At 42.6% G+C, this 21651-nt stretch overlaps 1 protein-coding gene across 1 annotated transcript in view; it reads left to right on the top strand.

The window, feature by feature from the left end:
- The first annotated feature begins 314 nt into the window (after positions 1–314).
- The window catches only part of BBX (BBX high mobility group box domain containing), a 161270-nt gene continuing 139933 nt past the window's right edge, over positions 315–21651 (top strand). The window contains 2 exon segments of the mRNA XM_033005352.2: positions 315–1001; positions 2561–2633. Coding sequence (XP_032861243.2) covers positions 724–1001; positions 2561–2633 — 351 coding nt within the window. The 5' untranslated portion in view covers positions 315–723.

The following is a 21651-nucleotide window of genomic DNA, read 5'->3' as shown; positions in this document are numbered from 1 at the left end:
CAGCGGCCGGGCTCGGCCGGAGAGTTGGGCTGTGCGTTTTCCGGTAGTCATCGGCGATGCACCCGGGGCGGCGGCGGCCCCGGTGGGCAGCGGGGGGGGTGGGAGGAGAGAGCGGCCCTGCCGGAGTTTCGCGTGGATGTGGGATTATGTTGTGTCAATAAGTTTAAGGTGGAGAGGGAGAAAGGGAGGCGGGCGGGGGCCGGTGGAGGGAGTGTGGGGGGGGAGGCGGCGGCAGGCCTCGGCCGCGCGAAGTCCTATTTCTGAAGGTAAGTTGTGACATTGGGTGGTCGCGATGACAGAAAACTTGGCGAGGGGCACCCCGGGGAGGGGGCGGCCGCCTCGGGGGGGTTTTCCTCCGCCGCCGGGAGCCGGATGGGTGCTCGGCTGTTATTTGCTGCTGCGAGATCGGGTCGCTGGTAAATTACAGAAAGCAGCCCTCCTCCTCCTCCTTCCCCCCCTTCAACCCCCCCGCCAGCCGCTTCGCTCTTCCTCCTCTCGGGTTTATTTGCAATGTATGAAACTTGCATGGCTGTGAGGAGAGCCGATCCAGTGTAGGTTTGCGAGGAGGAGGAGGAGGAGGAGGAGGAGGACGGGGAAGGCAGGGTTGGAGGCAGGGGAAGGGAGGCAGTCGCGTTAATCCCGGGCGCCGCACGGCAGCAGGTTTGCGTTTAGCAATATCGGTGGCGGCCCGCCGCCGCTGAATGAGGAAGGTAAAACGAAGCGATGCGAGAGCCGCCGAGGCGACATGTACGGCGGCGGGGCGAGAGGCACCGGCAGGCAGCTGCCCGCCCCCTCCCTGCCTGCCTGCCTGCCTGCCTCTCTCCCTGCCTGCCTCCTCCCTCCCTCCCTCCCCGCCGGGGCGGGGAAGGACCGTGCCCGGGTCTCCCCCGCTCGTCCGCCGCCAGCCGAGCCGGGGGGCCGCGGGGCTTTAACCGTGCGCGGGGCGGATTCGCCACTTTTTTTCCGGGGGGAGGCCCGCGGTTAAAAGTTTTTTTCCGGAGGTGAGTGTGCCGCGGGGAGGCCGGGGCGCCGCCAGGCCGGCGGTGGTCACTCGGGCCTGGGGCGCCGAAACCATTGCCCGTCCTGCTGGTGACACGTCCGAGTCCCGCAGCCCGGTGGGGCGGCGGGGGGGGGGGGGGGGGGGGGGGCCGGCCCGGCCGCCGGGGCAGGGACGGGGTGCCGGGCTCCATGTGGCTCTCCCGGCGGCGGCACCTCCTCCCCGGTGGCGGCGGCGGCGGCGGCAGCAGCGGGATCATCGCCCGGGCCCGCGGGGAGGAGGAGGGGAGCAGCAGGGAGGTGTTTGCTGCCAGCCTGCCTCGCCAGATCCCGCCGGGGAGGGCAGCTGGGAGGGCCGGGGAGCCCCCCGCGCCCCCTCCCCGCGCCGCCGCCCCTTCCCTGCCCGCCCGCCCGCCCCCAAAGGTGTTGTGCAGACTTTTCCCCCGGGAGGGTGAGATTTATGCGCTGCATTATTGCTCCTCTCCTCCCCCCTCAAAGCAAGATGGACTCTCTCTCTCTCTTCTCTCTCTCTCTCACTCACTCACTCACACTCTCTCTTTCTCTCCCCCTCTCCCTGTGTCTTGTCAGCCTCCAAGATCGACATTTTGTAACTAAGATGCAAACTTGATGGTGACCGGGGGCGGGGGGGGGCGGCGGGGGAGTGGGAGAGGGGCGCGGCGTTGGGGGGAGAGGGGAAAACCCTGGGTCACGGCGGTCTTTCTCCATATTTAATACCTTTTCTTTCCACCCCACCCCGGAGCCCGGATTCCGGTGGCCCTACACTTTGCACGGACGGGGGTGGGCGGCGGGCGGCGGCCGCAAACGCCGCCCCCCAGCTCCCCGCGGCGGCCGGGGGTCTCGCCGCTCTCCCCGCGGGCTCCGGGCGGCTCGGCTGGGCTCTGCCGGGGGGCAGCGGGCATTACTTGAAACTGTGTTACAGCCTTGCAGCCGTCCGGCCGTCCCTCTGTCTGTCTGCCTGCCTGCCTGCCTGCCTGTCTGTCTGTCTCGCCGGGTGGATCTCGTACCTGCAGTCTGGCGGCTTATTCTTGTTAATTTTGCGTTGTTTGGCTTATCCACGCGCGGGGATTGATCGCTCACTCGTGTAAGTTCCCGGTGGTTATTGTTAGGTATGCCTCCTTGCAGATGGTGGTCAACTTTCTGCCTTTTATTTTGATAATGCGTGCGTGTTTCTCTGTGCGTGCATGTAAATAATTACGTGATGCATCCCTGTGTGGACGCATATGTGTCTGTGTGCGCACATAAACATGCATCCCTGTGTACAAGAGGCACAGAGGAAGAATAACCCACCCTGCTGGTGCACACTCAGATGATTTGCTCCATTTGCCTAGTCCTAATGCCCTTTAAAGACACGGTGCATCTTTTGTTTGCTCCTTATGGTCTCCTGCAACTGTCACCTTGGTTTAATGACAACTTACCTGGGCTGGGGGTGAGGAGGAAGCAAGTTTCAAGTTTTGGGATCTCTCCTCTTGTTGGCGTTGTGGTGAGTTGCAATATTGTAAAATCATGGTGTGCTCATGATGTGCCTTTATTTGATACTTTATAGGTCACTATCACATGACAAAGGCTTTGAGACAGCTTCATCTTCGTCTGTCTGTAATTTCCATTTGCCTTCCTGGGTAAGTATGTAAACTGTACACATGGAAAAAGAACTCTGTTTTTGTTGATAAGATAGAGGTCCTTGTGCTGCCACGTTTTGCATGGGAGATGCTTGTTCAGGTTTTAGCGCCTCAGAAAACATGTCTTCTCTGGGTGCTCATAGCAACTGCTAGATTACAAACTTCGTATGTAGGGGTGGGTCTGGATAACCTGAGAAGTAAAAGGCTGTGCATATTCAGATCTGTCTTCACTTCTTTTTTTTTTCTTGTTTTTTCTTAAAGCTTGTTTTGTAAAGATAATCAGCTGATTGACTTTGGGCAAAAGTTTTTAACCAAAGTAACATTAGAATATGCAAAGTCTTAACAGAGGTCGAAAACTTAATGTGAATGTAAAGTCCTTTTAAAATTCAGTGGTAGGCAAAATATGAAAATATAAGCAGAATAGGTGATTAGAAATCTTTGGAGGTTAGGAATCAATGAGAAGTTTAGCAGAACTGTAATACTACTGCAACAGGAGTTGGTTCAGTTTTAACATGTAAACCGAGGGCTAATTAGAATTCCATCCATGCTCTTTCTGTGTTACTGTTTTTTCTTCTGGCATTGATTAATGCAGGTACCTATCAATTTGAAAGATGAATTTCAGTGACTAATGTACTAGTATTCCTAAGCTTTCAGGTACACAACCTTTTTTTTTTTTTTTTAATCTGTATGCTGGGTAAAGTTTTGACACCTTTTGAAGGGTTTGACATCTTTTAAGCTGAAGTAGAAGTGGTACTTTAAAGAAGATGTTTTACGTTTCTGGGGTCACATAGATGACACAAAACGAGTGGCACTTGGAGCGCTTCTCGTGCAGTCGCCCATGGTGGCACTGAACTGCATTTGGCCCAAAATGGGGAAGTGGGAGGTAATTTATTTTTTTTATTGTACTATTGTGTACATAATTAAAACAAGACAAGACATGCATTTGGGGTAAGCTTAGTACTCATACATGCGAATGATTAATAACATACTCTTGACCTTTTCCAGGCAGTGTATAGCAGGCATAGGATAAGTGATGGTCCCAAACACGCTGACTCGAAGGGGGCTGTTGGGAGCAGCTGTTCTGGTGTGATATTATGATCACAAAACTAGTTTTAAAGCTGGGAGAGCCACTGTGGGGAGACAGTTCAAAGGGAGGATTCTGCCTGTTCTCCAGTTCCTGTAGGATGACACCCAAACTTCAGTTTTTCAGATTTTGTGGGCAGTGAGGATGGTGTGGGTAGGTCTGAGAGTATAAACACCAAATCAAATGACTGAAATTCTTTGACAGACTAGTTGCATGGGAGAATATTGCTGTCAGCTTTGTAGCATTACTGACAAGGATCATGTTCTCTGTAGAGTAATCGGTGCAACAATTTTTACAAAGTAAAAATTCATTGGGAAGTTCAAAAACTGGCAGATAGGCTTCAAGCTGTTGTTCTGAGCTGAATACAAATGCACTGATTTCTGAACTTAATTTTCTGTGTTTTCAGGTAAGAGTCAGATTAGAGTGCTGTAAGTGTCAAGGACTTCTTTATTGGAGTAACAATTAAGGGTACTGAACAGGAATAGCTCGGGGGACCTCACTTCACGTAGTATCTGGTTTTAATTTTATGTGATGATGTCTTTTGGATGCATGGAATTTTGATCCTGAAAGTGGTGATCATAATCCGTCCACAACTTCAAGAGGAGCGGACCTCAATTTTGTGCATAGTGCTAAGTGTAGGTCTTGCCTGATGTTGAGCTGTCGTGAACAAATTGCAAAGAAACAAAGGGTAGGATATGTTCTTGAAGAAAAAGGCATAATAGAAGCTTTAGAGGAAGCAGAGAAATATATTGCCTCTTAGCTTAAAAAAATGTAATCAAAATAATGTGCCTAGTTAAGGGGAAAATACAGATTTCATTAGATTTGGCCATGACTAGAAACTTCCATTTACTTTAGAGAGCTTTTATTTTGGTAAAAGTGAAGGTTTCTTTTATTATACAGTTCTCAGTAAAGTAACAGTTCATGAATGGAGTTTAGTAATTTGGTCTTGACGTACAAGAGAGACACCTGGGTTCTGGTCTTGATGAACAAGTGCTGGGTGCAGTGCTGGCGTGTCACAAGCTAAAAGGGGGTGAGCTGCTCAGCAGGGGGCCTTGTGAATGTTTCAGAAATTGGCCTGTGGTCTCAAAATTTTGTTGCATACTACTGTCCCTCTTGTCACAGCAAGCTGATAAACCGTTTCAAGCAGATGCACAATTTAGCAGAAACATAACTGGTTTCTGTGTTGAGGTAAACTCAAAATATTTAAGAAGCTTGCCCTTGATGCTTTTGAGTTTCTGGGAGGCCACTTGCCGTAAACCTGTTGCCTGCAAAACTTCCATTGGTTTCAGCAGGAGGTTTATTTAGGAAAAGAGTGTCTCGGTGCTGGTGAGAAGAATTTCTCCATGTTTATTTTCCTGTTCAAGGAGGAAAACCTTTATCTTTAATTATTCACACAACAGCTATGAAAGAGGTTAAATGTCTGTTTTTCCACATAAAATGTCAGAGGTAATAGCGCAGTTATTTCATAGCTAACATTTTTCCTTTTCATCCAGGATGATCTTAATATACTTTTTCATGAATTAGTAGCTGCATAGCTTGCCATCCTGTAAGCACATGAATATCTTTAAGCAGATGACAAGTCTTGCTAAATTCACTGATACAACTGCTTACATTCGGAGCTTAAAGTTATTCCAGGTTTATGTGGCTCGTGATCTGCGGGCCAAGGATGGGCGATGTCTCTGAGGCTCAGTCAGCATGGCCTAGGCAGGGCAGTCTTCTGGTGTAGAGCTGGTGGCAGAGTGGTATGAAGGAACAAAGTTTTGAGCAAGTGAGCTGGGGAGAGTTACTCTTCCACTGTGCGTAGTGGTGGGGAAGGTGCAGGTGAGGTAGACGAGACCTGCGGTGTGCAAGGCTTTGCTGTCATATGGGAGCTGTAAGCACACCTGCCGTGAAATTTGGGCACCTGGGAGGTGAAACACTGCCTCTCATGGTACGTGTCACGTGCAGTGTTCAGGCCTCTTGGTTATTTGAAGGTGGCTCCTTGGTGGAGGAAGGTACTGTAAATTACAGTTGGAACTGAAATGAAACTCTGATTTTAATTTTGGAGTGTGCCACAGGCTGCCTCTGTGAGCTCTGGCAAGTGATGTAGTCAAAACCAGAGGCCACTTTACAAATTTTGGACCAGAATTGGACTTGCCTGTACCCTGCCCCAGGGGTGGCCCACCGCAGCCGCCGGTGGAGTCGGCGGCACTGCTGTGACCTGCTGGTGGTTTCCAGGGTCAGAGTTTATTCCTGGAAGCACAGCCATATGTCCCTTTGCCACCTGCAAATGGAGACTAACGATACTTCCCTGTATCGTTAAATCATGTGGTGCCCATATATCGGAACAGTTTTCATGAGTGAATTAAGTGGGCTCTTTTTTTAAAGCAGTATAGATAGTGTTTGACCTTAATTTATGTTTTCTTTATTACTGAGGAGTCTGTAAAGCTGGAATGAAATGATAGTCCTGTGTATTTCAAAATATTATTGAGAAGAAACAGGAAAAAGTAAACTTTCTGACTTCTGTAGTATTAACTTAATTTTATCTTCTACCATGTTTTCCCCCTTTCCGGGGGTATGATAGTCAAAAACTTTTTCATTCTGTTTTATGTCATACAATTATTAGGACTTACTTCCTTCTTGTTTTATTTTTTTTTTTTTTTTTTTTAAGATCGGTAATGGTACAGTGTTTCTGTCTGAGAGCAATGTGGTGAGCCTGGTACTAGTGGACCTGTGAATTTCACAAAAGACTCCTACAGCTGTCACCCTTCTTGACAGTTTCAGAATGGGTAAGACCTGAACCAGCATAAGGATTGCTCTAACTTTAAGAATGGCTTGATGGGCTGCTGTTAGATTGCATTGCTTGAAAAAGGAAAAAAAAAAATCACTCTCTCTCAATAATAATGATATTATTAATAGCCAGTTGTAAGCATTGCCTTATTTGTGTGCTTATGTCCTGTCTGATGAAGTACATAAGCCATACTGTAATCACACTATCTCAAAACAAGGAACAATCATTTTTATCCCTGTTCTAGGCATCTGAGACACAAAGCAGTGAAGGAGTGTAGGCTTGCCTGCAGTCACTTTGCAGGTTAGCATTGGCAGGGAATGGAGTAAAATCTGCCTATGACTCCTTACTTTTGTGTCCCTTCCCTGGGTGTACGCTGCTGCTCTGAAGTTTCCCTGGTAGATGCCTGTCCTGACATATGAGTAGTCTCACTGAATTCTGTGCCAGGTGGGCATCTTTTGCTAATACTCAACTTTCATTCATAATTCTGCTTAAAAAAAAAAGAAAACCCAAACCAAACAGCCAACAAAACACAACCCAAAACCCACCTTCAGAATAGTGAATAGTGTGAAGTTACTGACTTTCAATTCAGTTATATTTATTGACAGGAGAGTCTAAACTAGGAGGAGAGCTTACTTAAATACCATGTTTAGTAGCAAAAACTCTTAAGCTGCTGTGTATATTGTGCTATTTATTATGTTGCACTATTATAATATTCACTTCTTTGTATTAACCTTATGAAGTAAGATACTGGTTTTCATAGCAAAGTTATTAAAATGTGCATTGGTCTGAAATAGTTCTTTGCAATTAAATTATTTTTCATGTTCATAATCTAAGGCAAAGTCACAACTAACTTTCTTACAATACATGGAATTGACAGAAGCAGTTACTTTGACACTGGCAGTATTGTGATAAATAAGGTAACTTACTAATTTGAACTTTTATTTCTAAGCCTGTTAAATACGTTTCATCCTGTATGATTTTCAGATTTGCTGATTACTAGTGTTTTGTTACTGAGAATATGGATTTGCTTTGATTTTAAAATAGGCATTGTATTTGAGGAGGAAAGCATACTTTAGTGCCTGAGCATAGACCTAATTGTAGTATTCTCACAGTGATAGCAGCATTTTATTATTTTTAATATTTATAAGTTTGATTACATATAATATGAATCAACAAAGAGGAAAAGCATGGTTTTGACACTTTCCAGTGTTTGTGCCTTTTCCTTTAGAGCACACAAATACATAATGTAGTAGCAAGTCCATATGAGCATGGACAATTCAGCATGTGAAAATAAACTAGCTTCAGGCATGTCTGAGTACAAAGAAAACTAGTACAACAAAATTTCAATTTTTAGTGAGGGGAAGGGAAGTTAACAGGATTTTATGAGACTACACTAAGAAAATCAGTTGCTTAGGAAGCGTGGAATTTTTATTGTCAGAAATCTTCCGTGTGGGTGTTTCGATATAAGAGATTTTTATAAAACGTAGCAATCGCTGAAAATAAGAAACAGCCATTTTATTGACCCTTCGTGTCACAGAGAGCTTCATTCAGCAAAGATAAAAATAATTCAGTGGACCTGCACAACATGGGATCTGTGGAACTTAATTCAAGTGGAAGCTCTCTTAACAAGTTCTGTCTACACCTTCCCTTGCTGAGAGGAAGTAGAAAGGTGTATCTTCCCTCTGCCTCTTCGTTGTGAGTTTTTTTTGTTTGTTTGTTTGTTTTTTTCTGAAAGGCAATATGTATGTAGCAAATTGTTGAGGAGTCTGCTTTGAGACACTGAAACCACAGTAACTGCGTGCCCAGCTCGGGGTTTACTCTGCTCTTAGGTAGCTGTAGCAGCAGGAATATTTCTGCCATGTAGGCTTTCAGGAGGGGCTTCATCCTGTTCCTCTGAAATCCGGAGTTCCCCGTGGCAGGGCTGGGCGCGCACATTGAAGGGCTGCTCCTTGGTGCTGTTGATGAGAGCTGGTCTGGCCCGTGGCAGGATTCAAGAGAGGAAAGCTTAAACCTGGTCAGGGGCCACTGGTGGGCTGGGTCATGGGTGGGTGACTGCACCATGCTGCTGAGTGTGCTGGGCAGTACTTTACTGCTCTTGGGCTGATGGCTTCGAACCCGTACCTTTCAGTTCTTTCCCCAGTATGCCTTTTCGGCCGGCTACATAAGGGCTTTTAAACATATGCCTTGTCTGCCTTGTCATAAGTTGTCTTTTTTTTTTTTAAATTTATTTTTCATTTGTACCCGTGTGCTATGCAATCAGTACTTACCAACTCCCATTGTTAGGTAAGGCATATCACACGATAATTGTTAGAATTATATCTCTTGCAGTAGAATAGTAAGTCTTCACTCTTCAGCCTGTGTGTTCTTTCATAAAGCAAGTAATCCTAGATTTTTTGTTTGTGTATGTGAGAGAATGCGTTATTTTGTGGTTGTCAAAGCAATATTTAAGAGAACGACATCATGAGAGATTTGGAGATGAAGCTGGGGAAAGAAAACCTTGGGAGAGAATGGAAAGAGTGAGGGAGAAATTTCTTACCTTATTTTAGCCTCTTCTGTGTGAAGCAACTCCACAAAAGTCAGTGGAGCTGAAATGTTGTGATGTTCTGCATTAAAATCTGTCCGAGGAAGTTGAGAGGAAGTTGCTCTTTTTTGCCAGGTTGATGAAAAAGGCATTTTTGTGTTTGACCATGTTTGATTTGCTTTCCACAAGTAGTCTTCGAGCAACGGCAATTCTACAGTTAGCCACATCATGCTGATTTTATTTTTTTTTTTCCTTACGGGGTAAAATATAGGGACATTAATATATCTTGTCCAAACTACTGAAGAGCTCAGTCCTGCAGCTACAGATGTGCAATTAGATTCTTGAACAAAAAGCCTTGAGCTGCAGTAGCAATGTGCACCCCTTCACTGATCATCTGCCTGAAGTTGCCAGTTGTCTGTAATTCCTCAGGAAAGCTGCAGATTTCACGTTATTCTTAATTACTGATGTGCAGATAGTCCTGCCAGGGTTGTGCACTGGTTGTACTCAGTGATCAGTGCACAGGCTTATAGGCAGTCCCCGACCTGGTGATGGGCAATGCAGGAAGGGTTAGGAATAGAGTCATTGCTGAAATAGGCAGAGTTCCCATAATTAAGAAGAGCATCTAGTGTGTACATCTTTTGGCATGTGTGCCATTTTGTTCGACTGTATTTGCTTTGCAAGTTGGTTATATAGCTAGGCGAAGAAAACATTCTGATATACTGGAAATCAATGGTTGGAGATGATAAATTTGGAAGGAAGTAGCATCATCACCTCTCCTTCATTGGTAAGTCTGGCTTCAGGTGTTCATTCTCTTTGCAAAAGCTTTCTTTATACCCAGATTTCATGTTGAATAGTGCAAACTTCCTGCTTAGCTCAGTTCTGTGAGTGCTCTGTGCCACAGACTTGCGAGTTTCAGGGTTTACCTCTTGTCTGAATATGTCTGTAACCTTTTTTTTTTGTATTTAAGTACAGTGTATTTATTTGTATTCCTTCCCTCTAATTTGTTTGAGATACTCTTTCATACATTGTGTTAAACATCAGTCATCAAGTGCTCATAATATATTTTGAAACAAGTATGCAAAATTGCAGCATGATCCAGCACTGATTACAGAACTATGGCATACAAATTAATAAGAAAATAAAAATAGCATCATTAATTTCCAGCTGCTTTTGTAGAAACAGAGGTGTTTATAGGGGGAAATTTGGTGTCTGCGAAATGAAGAATGACAAAACTGGTAGCAAATATATTCATGCAAGTAACTATTCATAATTTACTCCCTCTGTTCTATTGATTAAAAATGGGTTCCAGTGCCGAAAGAGTAAGCAAAAGCTCCAGTGTCATTCTTCTAAAGCTGTTGGATGAAAGAACACAAGTGTCAGAACTAGAGCAAGGGGAGGAAGTTTTTTGCTTTATTCCTTAGTATAGAAAACCTTAAATAAGGGAAATAAATTATGGATAGCTAAGTGTAACAGTTGGTCAGGTGTGTTTATTTCCCATTAATTTGAGAGAGAATTGCCCGTGTGTGTGTGAGGGGAAAACTATCTTTTAAGTGTTTCCCTTGGTAGTAAATCAGTATTTTCCTTGCATCTCTGGTATATGCTTCCTTGTGCTTGCTTGTGCTCGCCCATCTCACCTCAGCATTGTGTATCAAAGCAGCAGAAGGTAAATAAAGTCTGTGGTTAGAAGTGACCCAGGGAAAATCTTACGTTGTGAGGACTCTCACTGCAGTCTGGACCATCAGTTTCCTTTGGAGGAAGCTGTCGAAGGGATCTGGATGCTGAATTGCAGGTTTTGAAATCTCCGCTTCATTTGCTGCTACTCAGGGCTGGCCTGTTCTTCAGGTGGGAGGTCCGAACAAAGCTCTGGGCCTGCGTGCCTGCAAAGCCTTCCTGGTTTTTAATCAGCAAAGGAAGATCCTGCCCTCCTGAGAGACACGTCTAGAGGAAACGGATTATTTATTTATATAGCAAAGTGGACTCTCGAGGATGTCCCTGTCGAGCTTTCTGTTTCGCCGCGCCGTGGGGCCAAAGCGAGCGAGAGGATGCTGGGGTGCGGGAAGGGAAGCACCTGAGAAAACTGGCCAGATACTGGGTTTTGTCTAACAATTGTCCCGCTGGTTTCTGTGCCACGGGTGATCTAGTTTCTGCGTGAAGTCTTGCTTTCCTGGATGGACCCACAGGGTTGCATTTGAAGTTTAATGTTATTCTTCACCTATGGAGACAGAAAGAGAGAAATCAAAACGGGAGGTGAGGCAGTCATCACAGACATCCCCATGTAATCGGTTGCGGGAGAAAAGGGCACAGTGCAGGCCTTCCAGTGAGGACAGCGTATGTTCTCTTATTCAAGGATCCTAGAGAAAAAAAAAAAAATCCTTGTGAGTGGGGGATGGTGTTTTGTGGAGTGCTAACAGGCTTTGCAGAGTCTGAGCAGGGCTGAAGGAGGGAGTCGGGGCAGGCACAGTGAAAGCAGGAAGGTTTTTACACCTCATGTTCCTGGCCCTTGTGAGCCCCTCTGTACACACACTTACGTGTCTGCTGTCTTGACATTCCAGTTACACCTTATTGAACTGATTTAAATCATTGTTTCTGTCAATAAACACTTGGTTTAAATTGGTGCTTTTAATCTCATTTTGCTTTGGTATTTTTGTATTTGTTTTCTCAGAATCAATTTCTATTGGTAGACAACTGTTAAAATGTGTTGCTAAATATAGTCTTTACACTAAATTTGGCACTTTTTTGTTACTTTAGAGGATGTACTGTATGCCTGCACACTTTGCAAATGATTACATGGCTTACATACATTTATTTAGAGTGCAACCATTAAGAAAGTTTTGAATTAGGACATGACAAATTATGCTTTTTTCTAATTGTGGCCTTTAAAAATGTCCTATTCAATAAAGCCACATTCATGCACAAACACACAGGTACACAGCAGCTAATGCAAATAGAGTTTGCGCTTAATATATAAATAAAGTATTATCCCATATAAGGTAACCAGTTCTGCTGTAATGGAACACAAGCTTTTAGAACTAGTAGAATTCAGATTTCTCTGCTTTACTTTCTTAGATGAGGAAGAAAACAAGTGATCTTGCTTTTTCAATTCCCAGTTAGTTTCTCCACTTTACACCAAGCTCTGCTAAGTGACTTATGGAGCAAAGACATTTTCTCTGCAAATGCAGTGGAAGCAACTACTTTCAGGTAACTTAGTTCTAAACCTAGTACTTATTCTTCATCCCTTGATGAAGACTTACTTGTTTGGTATTTGAACTTTGTTTACAGTTTTGCCATCAAACATTTGCAAATTAATTTAATATAAATTATGTAATATTACCATACAATTTAACATTGGTTTGTCATACTTTAAAGATAAATTATAATTAGGTATTTTTCATTAAAATACATTTAGCATTAATAACATCTGATTGAAATTTGGATCTGATTTCTTTGTTCAGAAAGGATTCATTTGTTACTGTATCTGTTAAGCTGAATATATTTTCTCAGATGACTTCAGTATCCATTATCCAGAGTTTCTATTCGTAATAATGAGTGCCTTGGGCACTGTCTTCTGCCATTAAGGAATGCAGGGTAGCTCACTAGGTGACACCGTGGCCATACTAACCCTTTTTTTTTTTGTGGGAGCTAGACCCCTCTGTAGCTTCTTGTAGATATAGATCAACTGATACCTGCCTGTTTACAAAGGTATGTAGTTAACATAAAAAAAAAAAATAAATTCAAGTGATTATTTTGAAATTGCTGTTGCAAGCTTTCTTCTAGACTATGTGGCATGTGACTGTGACTTTAATGGTTGAGAGCAGACTTTATAACTTCCAGGAATGAAGCTAGCACCACTGGTGCCCAGAAACCAAAAAGTGAAACCAAGTCTGCTACTAGATCTAGATGCTGATTGTATTACTAATGTATTAGATGAAGAAAGAGTAAGGAAAAAAATTTAAAAATTTAAAAATTGGTGAATGTGTCATAGCAACTCTGTGGACTAGCACAGGCAAAGAATTCTAACCCCCACCCTACCAAAATATTAATAGCATCTGGGCAGAGTCAAAGTGCTTGATAACATGTATTGACTCTGCATCTCCACACAGTTTTTCTGCAGCTGGGGAACTGTGTAGCAGTATCTGTGACCATTAAGGAATGCAGAGTTAGACCTCAGGTAGTAGAAGGGTTGTGCTCAAAAATGTAGAGTGTGCCTGAGGCCTGGTGGCACAGACTACTCATATATTGCAATTTTGCCCCTGCCTCTCCCACTCTGAAGCAGGATTTACACGCTTCAAGAAGTGTTTTTATGGCCTTCTCTCCCCAGTGCAAACATAGGCTTTGCGATCCTGTCTTTGCCCTGTTTTTCTGTATTCTTTCATATCAATGTATAGGGTATTCAAAGTCTCAACAGTTATTGTGGTCTTGTATAACTAAATATAAAAAGATAAGATTAGAAAGCTAAATAGAAATTAGAAGAAAATTGAAGCAAAGGTCAGAATGCTATTGTAGGTCACAAATGTTTAAAAGAGTAAATTTTTGAAAAGAAAAAAACCCCAACCTTCCTTAAAAAACTGAAATGAGAAAATTACTGAATGTTACCTACTCTCTTTCTTAAGAAGAGAACAAGCCAAAGTAAGATGAATCACACTGAAAGGACCATTGGTTTTGGGTCATCATTTTCATACGGTTCACATACATTCGGTACAAGATCAGTAAGAGGATAAAGCAGTTGCATATTTAGGCAGCTTTTCTAATGGAAGCTGTTCATTGCTGAAGTATTCATGTTTTATGAAGTTGCCCTAAAACAATTAGCTGTTGTTTAGCACAGGTGTTTAAACAGAATGCTTTACTAATGTGGCTGATTTTATAGTTACTACATTTCCATAGGATTGAACTATTAATTTTCTAACTCGCTTTTTGGCCCCTCTAGACATATGTGATGTTGAGGCTTTCTTCCCTTTCAGAAAAAAAAAGCATTTGAGCCAAGATTTTCTCAGGAGAATTGGTATCTTTGAGGGTGTTCTGTCTAAGATGTCTCAGAGAAGCCTGTTACTCAGCATGTGCTTAGCAGTGTTTTCCTGCTAGTTTACATTGAAATGAGCTACTGGTCAGGCTAAAAAATCTGGATAGAAAATTCACTTTGGTCTGAATTCAGAGTTGGTGTGAGCTTGTGCAATTCCGCTGAGGCTACTGAACGGAATTTGGCCATGTTAGTCACGGGGATTGTGGCAAAACCAGCTAGGAGCTGTGTGTGTTTAAAATACTGCTGTAACTACATCAGTAATCGGAAGAATGAAACACCCTCACCTTTTTTTTTTTTTTTTTTTTTTTTTTTTTTTTTTAATTTGTGAGGGGAGGGGGTTTGGTCCCATTACTGCAATTAAAGCTCACTTTTTTCCCCCCTTTGCTTTGGAGAGTTAGTCAAATGAATCAATGTAGAGAAATAATCCCACTAACAATCCATATTTAGATGACAGGCCAGTCTTCTTCTTGAAACAATTTTACACTCAGGAACTTCCAGAAAATGATATCTTCACAAACCAGAAGCGTTTCTGCTAATGCTGAACCGAACTAGTGTCGCTGCCAAGCAGTCTGCTTTCATGGCAGCTCTAGCCAAGCGTGGAAGGAGTGGAAAGGCAGGTGCCCGCTCTGAGCCCGAGCACTCCAAGTTTCTATAAGGTGAGCTGCAGGGGAATATCCTTTGCATAGTATCATAAGTATTATTGACTGTGTGTGAAATAGATTCTGTCACCTTTCCCAGGTACTTCTCCCCCCATGCCCCTAAAATGACAGAGGCAACTAATCATATCTGTGATTCCCCCACCTCCCATCCAAAGAGGAGCTGTGCCCCATTAAATCTAATCACTGCCACACTGAGTTCAGTGAGAACTTTGCTATTGACTTCAGTGGAAATTCTTACTTGTAAGAAAACTTTCATGAATCTCACTGAGGATTATTTAAGGATTATCTGTACTTTACTGATATAATGATACTGGTGATTGGTGTGAATTTTACTGTTGTACAAATGTGGGTGAAAGTATGGGCATGGATACAGTAACCTTAGAGTAAAGGTACAGAATGCCACTACAACTTTTTCAGCTATGGAGAAAAAAAAAAAAGAAAGCAGTAATATCCCTTTCACAAGGGTGTGCTTGCATTTCTGTAAATTTGCTTTTTTGCTCTTTAAAGTATGCTGGTATAATAACTGGTGTAGAAGCGAAGCATGCACACAGAAAAAAATCACTTGCTAGGTATAGACTAGCATCCTGGTGCCATAGTACTTGTTCCAGTTGTGTTCTGGTATAGCTGAAACAAGACTATTTTTTAAGGTAGACAAATTCATGGAATAATGCATAAATTGTACTCTGGTGTTGCTGGGAGTGAAGAAGAGTGATCTTGGAGTGAGTTTCTAGTAAAATGTCCCAGACACTGAATGAACTTCTTGAAATATGACCTGGGGCATATGCAGTGCTGTATCTAGTACAATTTACTCTTTAAGCTCAAATATAGTCAGAGGGATCGGTAAAAATATTTTCGACTCTGCACTGACATTTTAACAAGCAAATGAAAGGCTAGCACTTCCTTCTAGGATTCTGGCAAAGGGTAAAAATTTTGCCGGAATGGAACAGGAAAAAAAAAAACACTGGCTGGTGCTGCATCTTTTACCATTAACTTGCTTCATGATCTCAGGCAGATTGTTTCCTCTTTCTTTCTCTCTCTGTTTCTCCATTTACAGACTTGGGATGTTGATGGCTTCTTCCTTTGTGAAGTGTTGTGCAATCTCTGGAAGAGTAGCAGGGCAGAAAGTTGAGATGTCCAGATTTTTTTTTTTTTTTTTTTTTTAATTACCATGTGTTGGCTCTATCATAGGGTAAAATAGCAGTTATATTAATTGTGGTGGTGTTATAATACTTGGGGAAAATTTTACACTGAGGTACAGTTTAATGTTTGTGAAGATCTAGAAAAGATGCCTGCTTCCTTCTCTAGAGATAGACTTCAGGTTGACTTTTAGCATTTCGTTCTACCAGAGAGTCAGAGCAATTCACTTTCTAAACAGGTATATAAACAAAGTCTTAAAGAGTGTGTACTGTAGAACACAGGTGGTGTTGATATTTATGTCTTACATACTTTGTTAAACATCACCTTATTAGGGTGTAATAACACTTTGCTCTCCCATTGTGTACTTTTGCAGGCATCAACTAACTGCATTTTACAAACATTTCAAAACCAGTGTTCCCACCCCTGTTTTGCAGGTTGCAGAGTGGACCCAGGGATGTTCAGGTAAGACCAGATGGCTGGTGGCAGAACCAAGCACAGGACTTGTGAATTTCTTGCAACTTTCTACATCGCTGTCAGGTTTATGACACCAACTACTTTGTTACCAAAACTTCCGTCCTGTGTATGGGCACATACTCCTTTTCCATATTGACAGGTGAAAAAAACTATAGTGAACTGTCATCTATCAATTTCAGGCTTACTGGTTAAGTATTTGTAAACTCACCAAATCTGTTAGCATCCAAGTTCAGTTCAGAATTCTTCTACATCTAAGAGCTTTTCCTGCATGATAGAAACATAACCTTGTAGGTCAGAGCTTTTGCATCTGGTGTCTGTTCTTCTAACACAGGTTCTCTTCTTAACTCAGTGCTGTGTGAAAATTGCCGTCTGTTCTTCCTACTCCTCTGAAAGTGACTTTTGCAAGGATGTATAAGAATGTTCTGTTTGTGGCCTGAGATGTGTGAAGGTGATAGAAACATATTTATGCTGGTTCCAGGCATGAGCTAAAATGTCTTACTGATCAGAAGGGCTGCCTAGGCCAGGCTTGGTCTGTACTTACACATTTCAGAGTGTTCAGTTCTGCTCTCTAGCCTGAGCTCCTTGCTCTAAGGATCGGCACAAATGATCTGAAAGGAAGTCAGTATTTTGGCAATGTGGGGTTTTGTTGGGGTGCTTTGTAGTTCAGGTCCCAAGTTTAAACTTGTATTTCCATAGTAGGTCAGTAATGAGGGAACCTGTCTTTTAAGAAGACAGGAAAACTGCATTTTAAAGCAGATTAAACTGAGGATCCGTGGGTCTCTTGCTTTCTTTTCTTAGCCTAGTACTGTTCAAAGCTGTGGACTTCTGTGCTGACCTAGGGTTTTAAGCATGCTCCACTTTCTCCGTTGGTACACAGTCTTGAGCATACCAGAACTTGATTTCACAGAAAATTCTTAATACCTTGTTCACCTTCTGATTTCAGATCCAGCAATCTGTGTGCTATACTGTGAAATAAAATGATAGAAAGCTAAGAAGATAATCGGTAAAAATCTGTAGATCCCAAGGGAGTTATCCCCCATCCTTGCTCTACAGTTCCAGCCAGCACTGTCAGGTTTTTCAAGAGCTGACCTTTTTTAAATGCTGCCAAACTTGCATCTTTTGGACTGAGTTTTTCTTGGTTGGGGCTTATCTTTAAGACAAAGGCCATGTAGGGTTTCCATCTGAGGGAGATGGGAAAGAATTACTAGAATAAAAATCTTTACTTTCAAGAAAAAAAAAAATCAACTCTGAAAAACAATTTCTAAAAAAAAAAAAAAAAAAACAACAAAACAAAAAATGGGGAAACAGCCTATAGATCTTAAGGAGCTTGGCGTGAAGAATGATGGTCCTGCTTACCATCCAAAGAATTGATTTTTATTTCACAAATACAAAAGTTTTTTGTTTGGTTGGTTTTTAAAAACTGTATTTCAGTTGTGGATTGAACAAAGATCTTTATATACTTGATTATTTTAGGGCCCAGTCCTGCAATGCCTCTGTCACAGCAGTTTCCCTGAGCTATTGTAGTTGCAGGATTGAGGCCCTGCATGCAGTTAATTTTACAGGGACCTGATCCTGCTCTGAGACATTTTGGCACAGATACTTGGGCACGTGCACAGTTCTGGGTAAGCTGTAGTGGCTTGGCATCAGTGAAGTAATTGGTGAAGATGGATCTGATTGTGGATTCAGGTTTATGAAGCAGAGAGATTCCTCTTGGAAATCTGATAAGACTTGTTACAGAAATTGGTAAATTCTGTAACCTGAGTGATTTTGAGAGATGTTTCTCAAGAAACAGAGACAATTGCATTCAGAGCTTTCCTCTTTTCTCCTTAAAATGTAAGGCTAAACAGTTGACAGCGAAAGGAGGTCAGTAAGGGTATAGATAAAATAAAATCAAAAGGGGTAAGTGGCCCAGTAGTGCCTTGGTGTTTTTTAATACTTCTTCCTCCAGGTAGTACATGAATAAAGTAATTAATTCATGTAACTTCTTGGAAAGTTCCCTCAGCAAAAGTTTTCAAAAGTCAAATTAATGTTTCTGCAGAAAAATAAATACTCTGATAAAAAGTAAAACAAATCTTACCCTGACAGCTAAGGAGTAGTGTTTCAGATGGGAAACAGGCTGAAGCCATGCTGTGACGCTTCCTTGACCTGTACCAGATGGTTCTGGCTACTTGAAGAATTCACAACTTTAAGCAGAGTTAATGCTGGTCAGTTTTCAGTGTGGGTGTTCAGATGCTGCAGGCAGCAGCGAGAACTGAAAATCATCAGGTACTTTTCAGTCTGGTGCTGCTTGGGAGTGCTATATGACCAGGTTTAACTAAGTAACACTAAGAGTATGACTTCTAGTCAGGGTATGAGAAGTGTGTCTATGCTGCCACTGATTTCAAACCATCCTGAAGAATAAGGTGGTAGCTCAACTCCTGGGTGCTACAGTTAGACTGCTACAGGCATGCAGGCAAGCAGAAAGTTACCTTGGGGATCTTCCTGCTGTATTGGTAATATTGCAGAATATAGAGCTAGTAGAGAAATAAAATGGGAATGAGAGGATATGGCAGGATATGATTCACCTGCATCAAAGTGGGATTTCTTGTAGGGTCCAAGTATTTTCTTCTCGTGCTTTATGGTGTTACTGAGACCTGCAGTGGGTATTGGATCTGATCCGTACTGGTGCTAGAGCACGCTATTTCTTTTTCTCTGTAGTCAAGCACTGAAGGTGGCTCTTAGATACATGTCTGCAGTTGCAGTGAGACTGACTTCGCACCGTGATGCTCCAGAGCAGGGAAAAGGCTGAACCAAATAGCTTGTGATGAGATGTCTGTATTCCTAATACCCAGAGTGAGGTAAGAGTATAGTGGTACCTGGGCTGTCCTTGCAAGGTGTTGGCTGTAACTGGGGAGGGTAGGGTATGCTCTGCAGTTCTCATTCCCTGACCACCCAGATTGAGGACCTTCTTCTAGAGCTCCCTGCCTGTTTGTCTGGCTTTCCTGTAGTGGAGATTGGGATGGGCAAGGACAACTGTGAGGAACATTTTAGTGTTTTCCAGACAGTCAGGACACAGACATAGCTCAGTCTGGGAGGGATTCTCAGTACTGGAGCTGAGGTGTGTTCAGAGGTTGTCACAAACACCTCTGAGTTTTGGCTTATAAGTTAATAGTATGGCAACCAGGACTTTTAGAGTATATAGGAGGAGATAAGAGGGAGAGGAAGATGATAGTTTTGAGAGGCAACCCTACTTGTGAAGTTACCAGGGAAGCTTGTGAGATTATAAAACTTTTTATACAAGAACAGCACAAAATTTCCGTCTCTCAGGTATGCTGCGCCAACTCAGTTCATTGCCGGACATTTTGTCATTGTTTCACTCTTCAGCAAAAATGCATTCTGCTTATGGATGAAGGAGGTCATTCCTGCTGTATTTCCTTTGGCTGTGGATCTGTAATTATTGTTCTTGAATTTATTTATGAGCTACTGAGGCCTCTACTGGAGATGATTCGCTTGTGACATCAGGAAGATTTGTTCCTGTTTTGAGTCTGTTGACATTTTTTCCTTTACCAGGAGGAAGCTCCAAGGAGTTAACGTTTGCTACAGTTGGCACCAGGTACACAACATGGTAGATCTCTACCAGGTTCAGTGAAGCAGTTGCAGGATGATGGGAGGGAAGAAGTGCTCCCAAACTGTTCTTACATTTGTTTGCATCTGTAACAAATTACTTGGCTCCAAGAATAGAATGGAGCAGGTTCATTGAGGCTGTTGATCAGGTTCAGGGAGTCACATCATCTGCACTCCTCTGTGCTTTTGCATTTGTGAGATCTAGAGCAGCGGAGGTTTTGCTTAGATAAAAAGAGAACCGCATATCTCCTCTATTGTTTGCAGCTGCTGTTGTCTTCTGCACCTCCACAAAGTAGGTGTGACAAGTTACCTGTCTGAGGGGCAGTACATAATATCTAAGACTATAAGGATGGAGACCCGTGGATCTTCACCTGTTTTTTACTGTGCTGAAAAAGTTCCTCCATTCCAATTGTCTCATTCTTCTTCAGAGATCTTCACTTGTTCATTAAGTTGGCCATGTGAAGCGGAGGGGGATGAGTAGGGGAAAAGCAAAATAGAAAGTCAGATTGTAGTTAAAGTTATCACATGGAATCAGATCTTTTGGGAAAACTGAACATGTGTCATCAACTTGTTAGAAATTAAGCACATGTATCATTGCTTATAAGACTGAGATTATTATTGGGTTTCAAAATTGCACCTGGCTGCAAGGATTCTCTGCCTAAATTTGTATTCATTCTCTGTGGAATCTATTTCAAATATGTGAAATTTACTATGGGTGACAAATATTTGATCATAGTGTTATTTTAAACTTAGATGCATCAGCTTTCAAAATTTAGGATTCTTGACAGATATTTAAATATTTAAAACACCCTCTGTAAGATTACTAAATCCAGCAGTTCAACTATATAAACAATGCTAAGAATAACGAACCAGAAAATATTCAAAATGGCATACACTCTCCATAAATATTTCTCTCTTACTTTAACATTCACCATGGTGAAACACAAGGAAAGTAACTCTTGAATGTTTATTTGTTTTAACTGACTAGCTTGCTGCTGAAACAAACTTTCAGGGAAATCCATGGAGTCCCACAAGGTGGCAGGAGCTAACTAACTGTTCTACACTAAAGCTGTGGTCTGAAGGAAAGTAAAGGTAATAAATTGGTTTTACCAGTTGCATGCATTCAAATCGTGAGCAAGTTAAACCAAAATTTTGAAAACCCACCTTGTGTAGGTGTTTCTTGGACTTCTGAGTAGTTTGGGCAAATGAATGAGATTCTATCCTCAGGAATCTTACTTCAAAAGAGAAAGTTCAAGCATTCTTACTTTGTCAACAAAAAGGACCTTTACTTTCACTTGGTGATGGTAAGTTGCTTGTACTGTGCATCAGGGCTGTGAATGGAGAGCAGATGAAGCTGTGCAGAAACTTGCTGGCTTACGAGGTTCAGTGTTTAACAACTTGGCAGTGAGTGAGCATCTCCAACTCGCAAACTCACCTGGGCATCGTGAGAATGCTGGTCACGAGGTGGGACACACAGCGGTCGGGGCTGAGGGACTGCAGAACTAAAGGAATTATCTGCTGCTTCAGTGAGGCCATAGAGATGTTTTTCTTTGGCAGATCTGAAGAATCAAAACGGTGTTAAAAGTATCCAAGTTTGGGGATTATTTGAAGTAATAAAAATAGCTCATCCTGACTAGTAAGACTGTTAGCTATTATATAGAGCATAAGGCTGAATTGTATTGCTTTCTCTTCCCAGTGCCCCAATCTTCCTTTAGTTTGTTGGAGTTCTTGTTTTACTTTTTCTCACTTTTAT

This window comes from Tyto alba, unplaced genomic scaffold (assembly GCF_018691265.1).
Source record: "Tyto alba isolate M040663 unplaced genomic scaffold, T.alba_DEE_v4.0 Super-Scaffold_14, whole genome shotgun sequence".
NCBI lineage: Eukaryota > Metazoa > Chordata > Aves > Strigiformes > Tytonidae > Tyto > Tyto alba.
The sequence above is the reverse complement of the archived record's forward strand: the minus strand, read 5'-3'. Positions and strand labels throughout refer to the sequence as shown.